This window comes from Tachypleus tridentatus, chromosome 13 (assembly GCF_004210375.1).
Source record: "Tachypleus tridentatus isolate NWPU-2018 chromosome 13, ASM421037v1, whole genome shotgun sequence".
Classification (NCBI taxonomy): domain Eukaryota; kingdom Metazoa; phylum Arthropoda; class Merostomata; order Xiphosura; family Limulidae; genus Tachypleus; species Tachypleus tridentatus.
The window spans coordinates 162577862-162596371 of NC_134837.1; the positions used below are offsets into that span (position 1 = coordinate 162577862).

The following is an 18510-nucleotide window of genomic DNA, read 5'->3' on the forward strand; positions in this document are numbered from 1 at the left end:
TGTTTCATTTTTAAGTTTTTACGTGATGTATTTTGGAACTCCTAGAAAGGTGAATGTGTAATTCATTTCAGTTACTTCATGTCTGAGAGAGAACTGAGAAAAGGGTGCAAATATTTTTTCTTTTCTGACTTATCACAGTAAACAGTTTATCATTTGGATATCAAAACAAAGAAGATTGAAAATATATTAAGAGGATAACGTTTGAAAACGATGTATATTATTGTATGTAAAATTATGTATATTGTTAAAGGCACACTAAAATTCGTTAAACGCAGAGTGATTGTTGTACTGATGGCAATCGATACAGAATAAAAGTATTTATTTCAGTGACAAACTCAGAGGAATTGCTGGGTGGGCTCAAATCCCTGCTTTCATATACTTATTCCCTCTAAAGTGCGCCTTTTCTCAATCATAACAATTGCCTACATCTACTAATATATGCCTAATTCCACGCTGTAGGTCTTTAAACTAAAAGGACATTTGTGATATGTTGCTATTGTTAATACGCTATAACTCATTGTTTAGTTTTAGATTTAAGTGTTTGTGACAGATTGAGTGAGATTAAAAGAGAATGTTTTCTTGTTAAGGCATTCTACCATTTGTGTACTAGAGGCAACCCACAGTCCCCTTCCCCAATTCTTTCCCTTCGTAAGAGAAGTTATTTCTTTACGATGCTATAAAATACTTTTTATCAATGAGCCACTGACATTTTAATGTCCTTAGCGCGTTCTTTTAAGTGTGGTATTGGTACGTTTTCTTCCTGTTAAGTATGATTGTAAGTGAATACATGAATAGTATTTGTATGTATTTTTGTTAACACTTTGCATGTATTCATTACGTACAATTGGTGCTCCTTGACTATTGACATGGCAAAAAATATTTTGGTTTGCAGTTCCCTTGTCATTAAATCGAAATGAGAATCCCTCGCAGACTAAAGCGGACGCAGTTGATATTTCTGTCTTTTGGCTGATTTTACAAGAGTCAAAGGTCAATTTTTTACATAAATACACTTTGCGGTATGATAATTGTGCTTTTCTTTCGAGTTCAAATGGGTTAAAGGTAAAATGAAAAATAGCAATATATCGAATAGGGAGCTTTGGACCTCGAAACACTGTTATAAAGGTTTTAGTAATTGATATGGTTAGAAGAAAACGAAGGATAACGATACCCAGGATAAACCACATTATTTATAACACAATGGAACACAGATAATCAATATAGTCTTCGTTTAAATTGCATATTTAATGTGCAGTATTTTGTAACTCGTCTAATCTTTGTTGTAGCTTTGCTTAAATTACTGTTATTAAACTATGTATTTCTTGTACTTAAAAGTGATGTAATTATTTTATTTTACTTTAGATACTAAAAGTGAAATCTGTTTAATTCCGAAACGTTTATCTGTGTCGCATTATTATAAGTAAATAATGTTTATCTTAAGTATTGTTATTAGGGTTTTTATTATGTATTTTACACCAAGTTGCATCTATACGGTGTCAAAAAATAGACCTCGTATGCCAAAAACTTGTAAAGCTTTTTTCACAGTTAACAAACGTGTTTCACAAACACTTGTGTGTTATAAGATCACAATTTTGTGCAATGTATCGCAACAGGGAAGAGGAGGGCTTGTATTTCGCAGTTGATCTGTTAATGTTTGTTATAATTTTAAACAAAAAATAGGCAATTTCTGGTGATTTTTTTTCACTTAGTAAGATACGGGTGTTGTATGCTTCGTATTGCCTCAGTTTTTTTGTTATATAGGTCAGGTATTGAACTTCGTAAAGCTTAAGAGCTACAAAATAAATTGTAACCAACAAGTTAGACACGCACGTTAAAAACATGGAATAAGTATACGTGTTCTGGCTCGCACTTAACCGGTAACTGTACATGCAGAACTGAACTGATCAGGAATCAGATGACTTTGGGAAAATACTGCAATGCCATTAGACATTCTACGAACCCATAAGTCAAAAAAAAAAGTCCTAATTTAGCAACTATGCTACATCTGTCGTATTGTATAAGACAAGTAAAGGGAATAGATATTCAAGGAACCATACTATTATCACTTTCGATATAGGTATTTGACACTAGATTGCTCATTTTCTAGTAGCTGTAGTAAATCGTTCGATTAGGGTGTAATCGTTACTGCTTGTTAGACAGTAACGAGCAAACTTGTTAAATTAGACGTTTGGAGTAGTCGTAGTATATCATTGTAAAATAACAACAACAAAAAACGACCCGGCATCGCCAGGTGGGGTAGAGTGCCAGACTAGTAATTTGAGGGTCGCGGGTTCGAATCCCCATCACACCAAACATGCTCGCTCTTTCAGCCGTGGGGGCATTATAACGTGACGATCAATCGCATTATTCATCGGTAAAAGAGTAGCCCAAGAGTTGACGGTGGGTGGTGATGATTAGCTGCCCTCATTCTAGTATTACACTGCTAAATTAGGGAGGGTTAGTGAACATAACCTTCGAGTAGCTTTGCGCGAAATTCAAAAACAAATAACCCATGTAAAAACAAAATTATTGATCGTAGTTTTTGTTTCTACGTTTTTATCATAATTTCAGTATTAAATTTCTTTTTTTCGAAATGGAAATAAGTTCCTTTTATTTAATCACTTCAGAAGAAAGAGACATCCCACTTTTTATGATTTTGTTTCTCCCTTTTTCTAGCTACAAAATTATTGAACGTTTTTACACTTGTGAACTTTATGTGAACTGTGTTAATAATCATGTCTGAAAAACCTTTGTTGTCCTGCCATAGTAAGTGTTTTATATACTTAACAAATCGACAGTTATCTGAGATTTACTAAAGAAAATAATCTTTCTTCTCGGGCATGCGTGTTTTACTTCTAAAATACAAAATTCATATTTATCGCTTCTCAGTGGCAGAGCGGTGTCTTTGCGGACTCACACCGCTAGAAACCAGGTTTCGATACCCGTGCAGGTTTGTGCTTAAACAATTATATTTCCTATAAATCCAAGACAGTTCGTTGATCAGATGTAGAATCGTGACACACCTCTTAACTCGATAGTTGTGTAGATGAGGAATGTTTGTTTTATTACGACTATCCATGACATTTATAGACATAATTATTCGGATTTCATTATCTGCTTCCTTGTTAGTTGTATTGATAACTTGGGTACCGTGTTTAACGATTTTTAGGATTTCCGAATAATTCTTTTCAAGATCAGATGTGTCATGTAGAGTTAAAATAAATTGATGAAATCGCTTTGTAAAATGACCCCAAATCGAAGCTTTTTTGCGTGCTAGCGCGAATCTATGAGTCACGTAAAGTTTAGTGTACGTATTCAGGGATGTTAGTCGCCCTAATAGCTTAAATTAATCATGGTGTGCAAACCTTTGTGTAATAATTTTAAAATATATGCATTTCTCTTCAGCTGAATGAACTCGCTCGATTTTCATTAGCAAGTTCAGAAGTAGTTGTTTGTAAATTCTTGTTCATAATGAAGGTGAAACTTTATATGTAAATACCACGAAACCGCTATCTATTGACGCTAATTCAGTGTATCATTATTTTTAATTGTGTATTTTGCGCATGCACTTGTGTTTAATTGTTTTACGTACATATAAAGACGTGCATGTGAAGTTATTTGATTTTGTGTTTGATAAACTCTGTGTGTTTGTTGACATAAACTTCATTATATTTAAAACATGACAGGTTTTTTATCTTTTTTTTTTCAGGACTGGTTAAAATCATCTTGCTTAACAATTTCCTGGAAACATGCTTTGACGAAAAAGGTTCATTGAACGTATCCAGTGTGAAAGCAGATAACCTTGTGGGGTTTTATCCGACTCTACCACACATTTCACTAATATGAAATTACCGTTTAACCTCCTCAGGTCCATGTTACCAAAGAACTTCTGTTACAAAAGTGTACAGATGATAGTCTTAATTCTATCGTTATTGTGCATGACGTGTGTATCAGTGAACACTACTCAGGCGGGGAGTTTCAATAAACTCCAGGGTCTGCTGAAGAAAGATGTACAAGTAAAGAGGTTCTGGGGAGTACCAGACACCACTGCGACTATAGGGAAACTTTTCAACTACTCTATACCTGAAGATGCTTTCACGGGACAAGTGGATCATTACAAGGTGAGATTTGTATCGGTTTTATTTAATCTTGTTTTTAAAATACTTTTTGTGAGTGAGGTGTTATGTGATATATTGGTCATATTTGTAAAAACACCTACCAGCTGTCGGGTTCCATCACCACGATAACACTTGATGTAGCTCACAATGTCAGAAAGTGTCTTGTTTGACAGCAGCTCATTCATAGAGTTTACAGTTGATATTCAGTTGGCATCGCCGAATTACTATGATGAACATGCATTCAAGTGTATCCCAAAGATAATCATGTTGACAGATACTCAACAGTTGTTTTGGGGAAGGATTATCATAGTCACTGTCATGCCCTCCAAACCAATATTGGACAATAGAGCAATGCGGATTGGTGTATTGTCATCTTGGAAGAGCTTCTGGCCATCATTATTGAAATGTAACATCGTGGAGTGAATGTGGTCGGTACATTTATACCTGTAAATGGGGTCAGTGCCTCCCACAAGGAAAACGGAACTCCTAAGGCACGTCATTGGCTTCAATTAATTTATTGTACTCATTTTACACTGAAAACCCACCGAAATCGCGATTTCCTATTTATTTAAAAAATAAATGCTTTTTTGTTATATTATATTATTTTGCATCATTCACTTAGTATGATCAGAGCTCATTTAACCCTAACTGCTGTTACCGAAACAGATCACTAAGGGCATGGTCTGATATCTTTTGCATTTTTCAAGCCTGCCCAAACAGTTAGTGGTCAGATAGATTTCATTCGTTTCCCACTATTGGTAAACCCTGCCTATATTCTACATATGCCTTTAAAATGCTTTCAGAGAGAAGGTATGTGATAACAACGGTCCTGTTAGAAAGTATATTAATACTTTATTTTATATACTAATTATAATATGAACGGTTAGGTAAAGGGATGTTGTGCGCATGAGTGTGAGAGAGGAGAGAGTTTTATAAAGTGTACGGTCGATGCATGTATCGTTACATGTGTTTTTTTTCTTTATTTTAAGCCTAGTCATTTATCTTCATAAGTTAGAATTTAGCATGTAAAAAGTTAAAATTCTGTCTTAATTCGACAGAGTTAAAATCTTGTATACTACAGCTTTGAAGTAAACAGTAATTCATTATTATAATCACCAAATATTAAAATGTTTATATTTTAAGTATAGTGGTGTAGCTGTTCTGGTTGTCATAACATGAAAATGAATCTTATTCTGTAGATCAGTGTTATATCATACAATACTTTCTTCACCAAGGTTTATAATTTTTAAACTTAACATTGAATAACAGTTAGAGAAACTTAATTGCCGAGAAATATGAATAAGAAACAAAAATTAGAAGCAGCGAGACTTGCAAATCTACCATTTCTTTTAATTCATTGAAAGGAAACGAATAATTAAAATGTACCTTAGAACGGTTTGTAAGGGTATTAACACTTATTGATAAGCAGAGAACAATGTTTCGACCTTCCTAGGTCATCGTCAGGTTAACAAAGGTTAACTCTCGTACCAAACGTTGAGATATATTTTTATTTCAACTGGGTTTCTCGCCATCAAGAATAAGTAAATGGCCCTGCTATTCAGGAGAAACTGGTTCTTGTTTATACTGACTGTAATTCTTCTAAGACTCCTCTCCTTACACATGTACTGTTGTGAGATAACTAGACAGACCCCTTATAATTAGAGATTTATTTAAAATGTGTTCTTCTGCCGTATGTAAACTTGCCACAAATAAGCGGTTAATTTCGTGTTCATTTTTTTGCGGATTTCTCAGAGCTTGCATTGTCTAAACGAAAACAAAAAGCCACAAAAATAACAGTTTATGTGAACGGTACAGGATACAAGCTTGGCCAGTACTGAAACCGTTTAATTGCAGTCTTTCATGTGGTGAAATACATCTGGGATGAATTACATGTTCATGTACATACAAGCTGAAACCCAGCGGCTAATACGACTTGTTCGCCTCAGCTACGCATTTGTTTGCTTTTATACTGGTGACGTAATTTTTATATATTTTTTTCCATTTGTGTGAAGTAAGTGTCCCGTGGGACGCACAATGATATCTTCAACGGAAGAGTTGGGTTCAGGGACATGCCCCTAATCCTGAAAAAGGAGAAAAGTTTGTTCGGTTTGGGTACAACAAAACCTTTGTTGAGGTGCAGGATTAAGTAACCATGACAGTAATTAAATGTTCATAATTAATATCGTGTCAAATTATGAAAGTCTCTTCAGTGATGTGGCCACTTCCCGAAGTTTCTGTCGCGTTAGGATTACCTTGAACGTGCCAACTACCAATAAATGTTTATATTATCACTGAAAGAAAGAAATAGAATTTTCACACGTGCAATTAGCAAAAATGTACTATTAAGGTCATAGTAAAAGAAAGTACATTTTAAAGTACACATTGTGTAATTGTTCAAGTCCCATGTATCGGACACGCGTTTTTTAGAAAAAAATAGTAGCACAAAGGTCGTAGTATTACATTAATTATTCCCATTTTAAATCCGAATACTTTAGAGTACCCGCCATATTTTACCAGTAGTTCGGTAGTATTTAAAACTTCAACCTGATACAGGTTTTATCTTGATAGCGACTGATATACAGTGCCAAAGTAAAATTACTAAACAATATCAAATTAGAAGTCCCACTCAGTTAACCAAAACATGTATTTGGTGGAGAGCAATTGTCAGGATTACTTGACAACGAGCGGCTGTGTGAACAAGTTAATACTGATCGGTAGTATTTATGCTTCAAGTAAAATAAAATTTAAAAAAAACGTAAATTTTTGGTTTTAGAAAGGACAACGTAGAAAGTGTTTGTTCTTTAATCATATCCAATTCATTGCGTCAAAATGATTCAATGTAGAGACCTCAGTTTTCGAATAATAAACTGCGATGTTTTCATATACTAAAAATGCTGCTTTTATTGAAAAATAAGTTTTAAGAACCCAAGTTTGTAAGTAATACATCAATAAAGATATCAAACCTTCATGTATAAAGAAATGGTTGTCGCACATATACCACATTTATTTTTCTAATTGTCTGAGTTTAAATACTGTTTTTTTTTTTGGTGCCAGTCAATAGACGACACAGGCTTTTTAGTAACATACATAGATATTAACATACACACTACGTTTGTTATACTAAGAAGATGAAGAGCTTGTAAAATGGTGACAATAGCTGTGATATACTTCGACAGGATTTTTGTAAAAATGAAACGGGCATGGCCTAATGGTTAGAATGTCTGGTCTTTCACTCACAATGGTTCATGGTTAAGGTCGCGTCTCTCACTCTGGTACCGTAGTCGCTATCATAATAACAATACAATTACACTATCCAATGATAGTAACTTAAGAGATGACAAAAGATATTGTTGATTAACTGCTTTTTATTACGTCATCCCCGTCACACCAAATATGTTCGCTCTTTCAGCCGTGGGGCGTTGTAATGTAACGGTTAATCCCACTATTCGTTAGTAAACGAGTAGTCCAAGTGTTGTTGGTGGGTGGTGTAATATTCTAGCTACAAATCAGTGCATTATTATATGTAAAACGAGTAGCAAATATTAGCCTAATAATAAGGCATATTACCACACAATAACATTCTTAGCTGAACGTTTCTGTTATAATGTATCTAATCAAAAACGTTAGAAAAATAAAAAAATAAAAAAAAAGACGTTGCCAAAAAAAAAAAAAAAAAGAAGCAGTACACGACTTCAAAGAATGAACTCAAAATTATTTATTAGTTAAGCAGGTCACGTTTTTTGTTCAACTAACGTTCGTTGAGGCTCTGGGAGTCTGATACGTTTTCGATTTCTTCCTCAATTTTGTTCAACCAAGCATGTTGGTGGGTAAAACGAAATACGCAGCCTAGCTAACTAATGGCAGGGGTGTCTGCGCATGTCACAACGTTTTAATGAGTTACATTTAAAATTTAATTTAACTACATAATTATCATGGTATACGAATAAACTTGACATCAAAACACAGATAATAAATCACGTTTTAATATTATATAAGTTTTTGAAAGGGAATATTTAAAATCCTAAATCTTTCCTGTGGTGAGAATATTGACATTTGTTTTCCCGAATTTAGTTACCCCCGTTCGAGAAGTACGAAATCTAACACGCATCTCGCTATAATATAACCATGTATGACGTGAAGCAAAATGTTTACAACTTTCAGTCTTGGTTGTCTAACTTCGAAGGGTAATCAAATTGAAAATCAGACTTTTCCCGCCATGTCCATCTGTTATATCCTCTCTTTTAATGTTATTAGGGTGCAGTCGATTTTGAGTTGGGAAATAATGAAATAGAAAATATTTTACTTTAATAGATATATTGAACCGCTATGTGTGTACATACACGTCAATGAATGAAGTAAAGAATTATCTAAAAAATCTTGCATATTCAAGCGCATACATGCAGCAAGTTAACTACAGATGGTGACCTCTCCTTCCATTCGTAAGTCTTCCTTTGCTGTCAAAATTATAAATGTGTGAAAAAAAAACCTTTACGCACCTCTGATTTCGGACCGCAGTGGATAATTTAAGAGGAATCTAGGGGGTGAAAAACATCTGCAGTTAACTTTTTTTGTTTTACTTCATAGCAGTTTTTACGCCTGTTGCTATACCATATTTTACCGGCTTTCGGCGTTGGAATCAAGATAGATAATCAGCATTATAAGATAGCACTGGAAAAATTTACATTTTCTGTTTGAAGAGTATATTCGAATTACTGGACTACAGGGTTATTGTTAAGCCGGTATGTATAATTGAATTTCATTATCTGTAATTCCAACTCAATACACCTTTACGTTAATTACATCGTTCCCAGGTTGCTACGTATATGGAAGCTGTTAGTAAAGCACTATGTATACTGATGTACGTATTTCCGAACTTTTGTATGTATAAAACGTGATAAAATGGCTTTAGGATGGCTGTATTTATTTATAATGCGTGTCATATATCTTTTTTTTTTACTGTAATTTCTGTTTTCTGTAGACAAGCTCGGTGCAACAAATCACGCGTGTGGATGTTTGAACTTTGAACAAATTGACGGAAAAATAACTTTGTAATTTATTAGCACGTTGTTTTTAGTTAACTTATTAAACACGCATGTAAAACTGATTAGACCGAACCATCAATTTTATTTAAAACAATGGTTACAGCTACGAATTTAAGAAAGCATAACAACAATATATATGTAAATAAGCTAAAACTAGTTACAACACAATGTATTCTGAATATCGTGAGTAGTATTGTAATTAAAGTACATTTGATATACTCGTGTTGAAAAGATAAATCGGGGCACGAAAAGACAAGTCGTACTATATTTTTGTAAATTGTAAAATTATATTTTGAGTGAACTGGAAAAGGAAATGGAGACACAATACTTCAGGACGTTCAGTTCAACGTGTTTGTTACTATTCTGTTGTCACTAGGATATGTAAAACTGGAACTATAAGATTTTGATTCATCGCAGGAATCAGCGAACGACCCATTTCCAGGCAAGATAATCAAGTTCCTCCTACATCTACATAGAAATCTTTACAATGATGAACTACGACTTGAGTTTTTCGGTTATTTCCTGATGTTAACTGTGCTTTGTCTGTTCTTTAATTTTTTTGTGTGATCCAAGTTGTTATATTATAAAGCTTGTTTACCAACCTTATACCTGCATGTTGTTCATTATTTTCTCGAGTTTAAATTAGTAGCAGATATTCCGTATAATTGTTTTAACGCACTATCTTCTTAGTATATTTATATCTACAAGCATATCCAGTCATTGTTTTTGATTACATAGTTGTAATAGTTTCTTGCAGAATTATAAAGTTCTTGAGGGGGGGATATATTTACACTATAAATAATTTATATATGATGCACATAGACTTACAGTACTAAAATCTGGGATTGGACAAAAACAAAGACAACTTTATATTAATAACTAGCAATCATATGGCGTTCAGTAATGTATAATTACAACAGTTGCATTTTCAAATGATAATTGTAAAAAAAAAAAAATAAATAAAATAATAACGAAAACATGATTGTAGATAACAAGAATTTGGATGAAAGGGTTTGGGTTTTGAATTTTGCGCCAAGCTGCACGAGGGCTGTCTGCGCTAGCCGTCCCTAATTTAGCAGTGTAAGACTAGAGGGAAGGCAGCTAGTCATCACCACCCACCGCCAACTCTCTTGGGCTACTCTTTTACCAACGAATAGTGGTATTGACCGTCACATTATAACGCCCCCATGACTGAAAGGGCGAACATGTTTCATGTAATGGGGATTCGAACCCGGGACCGTAATATTACGGGTCGAGTGCCTTAACCACCAGGCTATGCCGGGCCTGGATCAAAGGAGGAATAATAGTTTGTTTTAAAGAACCAACAAGATGAAAGTTTACAGTCGGTGACCTCTGTAGCCAGAAAAGTTGTTACACATTATATCGATGTATCACGATATATTTATATCAAAGCACCTGGACTACTAAACGCAAAGAATCTGTAACATCAGAAATTAAAGAGAGTCAGAGTCCAGTTGATGCTTTTTATACTTAACTGTAGGGTAATTTCTTTTGGGGCGAAGAAAGTGCAAATTAACACATTTCTGGCGTAATGTTTTGTTTTTGTTTAATTAAGCGAATAAGTGTACATATGAAGAGTCCCGATGACAAGTGGCTTTATTCCTAAAGAAGACCGAGCATTTCCTAACAGTTAGTTCGTCCTGCTGATCAAAAGACGTGTGATTTGAGACTGACTTTTCTGAATATTTTTTTACACATTCCTTTTTGAATGTGTATAAGTGACAGTTAATCCCGTTATTCCAGTCAGATAATGACTAATCATGTGTAACTGTGAGTACTGCTGGTTGGCTTCTTTTCTTCTGGTCATTAATTCAAAATTAATGACGACTATACTTAAATCCTTTGAAGTTTCTCTCCTTGTCTTTTAGCCCACGTGTGTTGTTTAGGTTAAAATATCCAGTTCCTTTCAGTAAAAGAAAGGAACCTTCTGATTTTGCTGTTATTTTTATGTCGACAATTTCCTGTAAAAATATTTTTCCATTATTACTAACGTCATTATTAACCTTGTTTTAAAACTTAAGTGCAGTTGTTAATGTAAATCGTCATGTTCCAAACCTCAGTTTTGCACTAACGAAGAAAGTCCAGTCAACACACTTTCTCAGCTTATCAGTGTGTGTGTGTGGTGTTCCTTTCCGTTCCGTGATATATGTATTTTACTTGTGTAATTTTAGATAAGAGCTTTTTTATTTTCTCCCAGTACAGGATGAACCCAAATAAAATATTCGGTCATATGGGAATATGTACATGTGAAAATTGATTAAAATATACCTGGTTTAGTATTATTCAGTTAAAAATAAATGCCTTTCATAGTCCTTATTCTTTGGTTCCCCGAATCAAACAATCTCTTCTCGTCCACCCAGTGTTGGTTCCGACGACAGCGCTCCACCATGAACCACCTGATTCGACTTGAAACATCAATCAGAGAAGCCTTTCTCAAACGACTTGTATCAATGTTCTTTTACACTGAGAAGGTATATGATATAACATGGAGTTATGGTATTTTGCGAAACCTTCATATATATGGGCTACGTTGCCATTTGCCCATTTTTATTAATTTTTTTAATGGGCATGGGATTCCAAGTCGTGTGGTTTCGACACTTTCCCGTTCTTTCCTTCAGGAACTTGGAGTCCCTCAGGGCTGTGGTTTGAGTGTTACACTTTTCACTATAAAGATTAATGCCATCACTGAACAACTCCCTCACTGTTGCAAACGGGCTCTATGTCAACGACTTTCACATCTCATGTCAGTCGTCGAACATGAGGTATATTGAGCGGCAGCTACAGACTGTCCTCTATCGTTTACTGAAGTGGACCACAGCAAATGGCTTTAACTCTCTCTCTCTCTCTCTCTCTAAAACTGTTTGCATGCACTTTTGCCCCCATCGGAGTATTCACTGATCCTGAACTCCTTATTGGAGAAATTGTGCTGCCTGTGGTCCCTGAGACAAAGTTCTTGGGGCTTATCTTTGACTGTAAGCTTATCTTTATACCACACATCAAGCAGCTACGGGTCAAATGTACAAGAGCATTGAACATCCTCCGTGTCCTCTCTTCCACCACTTGGGGGGCAGATCGATGTTCTATGCTAAAGATGTATCATGCTTTTATTCGATGGAAACTAGACTATGGATCACTGGTCTATGGCTCTCCTAGGACCTTGGCTTTAAAGATGTTGGACCCCATTCATCATCAAGGACTTCAGCTCTGTACTGGGGCTTTCTGCACTTCCCCAGTTCAGAGCTTATACACAGTCTCATGAACCTTCTTTGCACCTCCACTGTTTGACTGTCTTTACTGTATGCTTCGAAACTTCGTTCTTTACCAAAGCATCCAACTTGGGTTGTGTTTTCCTTCCTCGGTGGGCCATGTTTTTTCAGAACAGACGATCTGCCATTGCTCCTTTTGGCCTTCGTATCCACTGGTCAGCACACCATGTCTTCTTGCAGTCACCAAATTGAGCTATCTCGAAGTAATCTGAGAAAAGCAGAAATTCCCGATTGGAAATATTGTCTGCTATTTGCTGAACATCTTGCGAACCATCCTTTCATTCCTATATATACAGATGGTTCGAAATCAGGTGACTGTGTAGGCTCTGCTATGGTTTATTGTGGTTCGGTGGTTGCGCGCAGAGTATTCTCTGCAGCTTCTGTGTTCACTGCTGAACTGTACGCCATTTCTTTTGCCCTGGATCACATAGAAGCTAAGCAGTACTCAAATTGCACTATTTATACTGACTCGCTTCGTTCTCTACAGGCCCTGGAATCACTTCACGTTAGTTCACACCATGTTCTCGCTGATATTCAAAACCGACTGTCCCATTTCTCTTTAACATCTACTTCTATCCAGTTTTTTTGGATATCGGACCATGTTGGCATTTGCGGAACGAGCTTGCCGATACCGCAGCTAAATCTATCTGCTCTGGCACTATCACCGCTATGCCTGTTCCATACATGGACTATGGTCCTGTATTCGAGGCTCTGCTCCGTGCCAGCGGACAGTCGACTTGAAGTGAGCAACGCGAAAACAAGCTTTTCCAAATAAAACCCTATGTTGAACTTTGGCCGTCTTGCTTCCGTTAGGATCAGAAAGAGAAAGTTGTTCTGACTAGACTAAGCATTTGTCAGTTTTTAACTCATTGTTTTCTTTTATCTGGAGCTGATGCACCAATGTGTTGTCTGTGTAACACTCAGTTGACAATAAGTTACATTTTACTGTTTCGCCATCGTTGAGAGTCATAACGACGGCACCATTTTAAACATTTTAAACCCAAGGTTTATACATAACGTTAGACGGTGTTATTGGTGACGCTGTCCACCTTGGTAATGTTTTTAGTTTTTTAAAGGCCATTAATCTTTTTAATGTTATTTAAGTTTTTAATTTATACATTAGACCTGTTTTTTAATGTGATTCCTTTTAAGAATCGCAGTCCATCTAGTTCGATTTGAAATTAGAAAATGACCATAACTTCTAATAAATCAGAACCAGGACTAGAAAAGCCAACTTCAGGTGACTGACGGTGGTTTTTGTTCTTACCTGTTAGTCTTCCTGGCGAGTTATGATACAGTTATGCTACAGAAAGTTTTCTATAATTTGTATTACTGAAGTTTTCTTTTAACGCTGTAGACTCTGTGTAAACATGGGTTTTAATGTTATTTGTCTTTTTTAAACTTTGTTTTATTTTAATTACCTTTTATGAATTTTACTAAATTTACTTTAATTTTAACTTTTAACGGCACACTCGCATTTAACTGCAGGAGGCGGACCGTACACTGTACGACGAATCAGCAGTCTATTAGTTAAAGACGATGCAAGAAGATAAATAAATAAAACTAGTTCCATAAATCAAAGTTGGAGTTTAATTACTAGTCGTTTCAAACTGTACACGCAACTAATCAACGAAAGCAGATTTGTTTCTTGCTTTCTTTGGTTTGTTTGTTATACTTTCAGAAATCCACTTTGTCATATACAAGTTTTAACAGAGTTGAAATAAATAGAAAATTTCTAAATCATGAAAAAAATGCATGGTAAAGATTAAGTTCACACCTTGTTATGTTCCGAAATTTATCAGAAAACAATGATTTGTTGCGATAAATAAAAGCTATCATAATCTTGATTGTCTAATATACACTTTTTCCATTATTATTTATGTATAAATTATGTAAATAGTGTGGCTTTTGAACTTTGAGTCTGATATCTGTTTTATATCAAACTCACCCTTGGGAAAGCATATTTCTTGCTAACTTCAGATAAACAGTTTTTTTCCTGTATAAACGACTGGACGAGTGAATCACCCTTTTGACATAGCAGTCTAATTATTATTTTTAAAAAAAAAGAGGTCGGAGAAAGTAATAAGAGAGTTGACAGAGTTATTTATGCTTTGGAATTCCGATTAATGAATTCTTGTGAAAGTTTAAGATTTAATATAAGTTAAATATTTAGGTTCAACTCGATGTTACTTAATATGCAGATCACGTGAAACAATTGTATAAATAAACATGATGAGGTAAACAATTGAACTTTTTTTAGTGTTGCTTTAACAATTGTAACTTTGTGGAATTTGTACTGAAATATTACCAGGAAATCCAAAACTGGTGTATTGTTCAGTGTATGTTGCATGATGGCAGAACATCCATTCGTGGCATACCGTTTTATGTATGGTGGATGATGAATTAATGTGTATTGTTCTTTATACAGTGAAAGCAGTTTTGATGAAGCCCACAGTACAGCAGAGAGTGATTGAGGGACGGAATTATTAACACAAGAATTTATGAATTGAAGTTGAAAAGAATGCAACATCTCAACCACACTATATTTGATATATCCAACGAGACCTTTCGTCTAATACCGGGGCTTTTCTGGCCAGCCAGGATACTACTTTTATTATTATTTTTTTTTTTAATTTCACACAAAGCTACTCGAGGGCTATCTGTGCTAGCCGTCACTAATTTAGAAGTGTAAGACTAGAGGGAAGGCAGCTAGTCATCACCACCCATCGCCAACTCTTGGGCTACTCTTTTACCAACGAATAGTGGGATTGACCGTAACATTATAACGCCCCCACGGCTGAAAGGGCGAGCATGTTTGGCGCGACGGGGATGCGAACCCGCGACCCTCGGATTATGAGTCGCACGCCTGAACACGCTTGGCCATGCCGGGCTCACTTTTATATTGGTGGATTGTAATTGTTTTAATCAATTCAGCGATTGCACATCACAAGAAAATGTGTAATTCATATTAATATCAGCGTATTTTCATTGTTAACATGACATTTGTTTTCATTTCTTACATAAGACATAAATAATTATCAATTAGTTTACTTGAATTAATTTTGCTCATAATTCAGAAGAGCAGGAAGTTACTTTTCATTCCGTACCTGGTAAAAAGGACCACAGCTTCAACGATAGAAAAGTACATTAGTAGTTATAAGAACTTACTACATCTTGGTCAAAGTTCAGGGTAAAAACGTTGTTTGAGAGCTGAATTCAGTAAACAACTTCACCTTGCTTACCGAGAAAAGTATCCATGTAAATGTAACCATGTGGTGTCAGGGCCATGTGGACAAAAATGCGCATTTGCGTTACACGAACATCAAATGAAGGGTAATTTTGTGAGAGCAGTCAAAGTTGTATTGTTTGTGTACGTTGTTTTATCGGTGAAGGTTTTGTGAAGATCGACCACATTATTAGTTCACAAACTGTATAGAGGGTTATATTCCATGTGTGGTGATGTCTCACTGAAGAACAGTATCGGACTATGATGCTTGACAATTATTCTATTTAGTTAACCATTGTTTCTATCTGAATTATTTTGTTCGTTTTCTATTGCACTGAATATATCCATACAGAATAAAGTAAGTTAGTTCTGTAGTACTGTTAAGTAATGTATGTCATGTATATCTATTTCATCGTATGCTTATTAAAATATGGCTTAAGTTCGTCCAGGTTTTAGGCCATAACCGCTAACCATTCTTCTGCCTTTTACACATGCGCATACATACGTTCAGAGTAGAAATGTGGATTGAAGCCTATTATATAAAATGAGGGTTTTAAGTTAAAAGTTATGTTTTATGTTTTACTGGTATATTTGAAAGAGGATCAGTACAAGCAAATCATTTTGTGACTTACTGAGTACATTTCGTTCGGATACACTGAATCATGCACCGTCCTCATGGTTGAAGGTTATTTAAATACGATAGTTTAATAATTTTGGCACCGCAAGGGAGAGGAAGCAAAATGGAAAAGTTAGTTGGTTGTTTTCACTCTCTCCACGGATATCAGTTATACAACTGCGGTTTCACAGCAGGGGATCACTTCTACATCAACCCTGCTGTCACTAGCCTAACAGCTGTCGTGATCCCTGCCAGACACGGTGGTTACGTGACACCTACACGCTTGCCTTACTTGCAAAACCAGTGAACTCTGTAAAGTTGCGTAGTTTGTCTCATCCAAGTGTAGCTTTTCCTTTCTTTTATTGGCAGTTGTTTATTTTAACAAATATGTTTGTGGTAGTCAAGACTACAGCAGTTGCTATTAGCATTAGTATTGTGTATTCTTTCAGGTTTTTCTCCTAGATTTATCTTGCGTAATCCATCCAACCATCTCGGTGTTCAGTATTGTATTTAAATTTCACTTTGTCGGAATTATTAAACCGACAGTTCAGTTCTGTAAGTAAGAATCACTATTATATATTCAATATAGTAATAGCAGGATTAAGAAGCAGTAACCAGTAGTCTTAAAATGAACGTTTACTTGTTCAGCTGCACAGATTAATAATCGTAAACGTTGTTGATCCAAATGTGTAATGGCGAAGTTAATCTACTCGTTGTTGACGTTCTTTTTACACGTTAATGCAGTGTTCTGACGTCTCTAAAAATTTAATCGTACAAAACCAGCTCAAGATAGCGGAACAGTCGAAAAAAGCTAACTACATATCGGTTTGTTTTAAATTTCTCGCAAAACGACACGAGGGCTATCTGCGCTAGCCGTCCCTAATTTAGCAGTGAAAGACTAGATGGAACGCAGCTAGTCATCACCACCTCCAGCTAATTCTTAGGCTACCATTTTACCAAGGAATAGTGGGATGGACCGTACATTATAACGTTCCCACAACTGAGAGGACGAGCATGTTTGAGTCAAGTACCCTAACCACCTAGCCATGCCGGGCCCTGCCCTGCTCATTAATGTTAAGATTATTTGACGTGTTGCTATGTTTGTATCGAACATAGTTTGAACTTTTAAGTGAAATCTCAGCATATATTTTGGTTGGTAAATCATATGGTACTGTCTGAAAATAATTTGGTATCGAGAAATTACTAAGTTTTTGACTAGGTTAGAAGTTCTGTTGATGAGAAAATAGTACACACTTGAGGAATGAAAATAATTTTTCATATAAATGTTGTCCTTAATCTTAGTTAGATAGAACTATAAAGTTAGTTCTCGCAGCCAATCGCGAGATTCCTCAAAACCTCTTCATCCGAATGTGTAGACGAAGTTCAAGTAATTTCAAAATCTAATAATATACTCTTGTTATGAACGGCTGTTCACAATGTCTTTGCCGGTTTATTTGTAAATGTATGCTCAACCCTGAGAGCTTTCCAAACCCTTTTGTCAGTATGACAGTTTGGAAAAAATCAAACGGAGATAGTTGTTTTGAACTATTCCCTATATGTGAATCTCAAATAATATAAATCTTGTATGCAAGGACTACATTGTTTTGAATGGCTCTTTACATATTAATACTTATTATAATTTATTCCGGGTGAGTCTTCGATTTATTATGTTACGTATTACGACTTCAAGTAGCCTGAAATTTTAATTTAGAAGTTAACTAAATATCGATCAGCATCAAATTTATATTTGCCAACAAGACTGATACAGTTTTCTTAACAAATATATTTCACTCTACAAACAATAATACATTTTATAATAACGATTATTACAAATAGTTATAATAAGTAATGATTTACATACAAAGTGTTTACAAACTTACAAATAAGTCTTATTTGCGGTCTGGAACTTCCTTTATCTTATCGAGGATTTACGATAATCGAATTAATTCCGAGTTATTGTGAACACAACCGACTTAACAGAAAGCTAGCTTGCTTTGTATTCTTCGCTGATCTCACGCCGTTTACAAGCTGACTTTCACCGCAAAAGTTATGTTTTTGTAAAAATATTGTCCGATGTTATTTCATTGAAGTTGAATGTTTTGTAACGTTCGAAATCTATAAACTTTCCCGGTCAAATATTTGTAGTTTCCTGATTAATAAAAATTAATTACAATTATAGCTTCAGAGGTTTAGAGCAAACCAACAACATAAACTCTTGGCGCGT

General features: G+C 35.2%; 1 protein-coding gene across 4 annotated transcripts in view; it reads left to right on the forward strand.

Moving 5' to 3' along the window:
• The window catches only part of LOC143236784 (dystroglycan 1-like), a 112447-nt gene that overhangs the window by 75653 nt on the left and 18284 nt on the right, over positions 1 to 18510 (forward strand). For all 4 annotated transcript variants that reach the window (XM_076475339.1, XM_076475340.1, XM_076475338.1 and 1 more), the window contains exon 2: positions 3707 to 4118. In XM_076475339.1, coding sequence (XP_076331454.1) covers positions 3840 to 4118 — 279 coding nt within the window. In that variant the 5' untranslated portion in view covers positions 3707 to 3839. The remainder of the gene's footprint in view (positions 1 to 3706; positions 4119 to 18510) is intronic.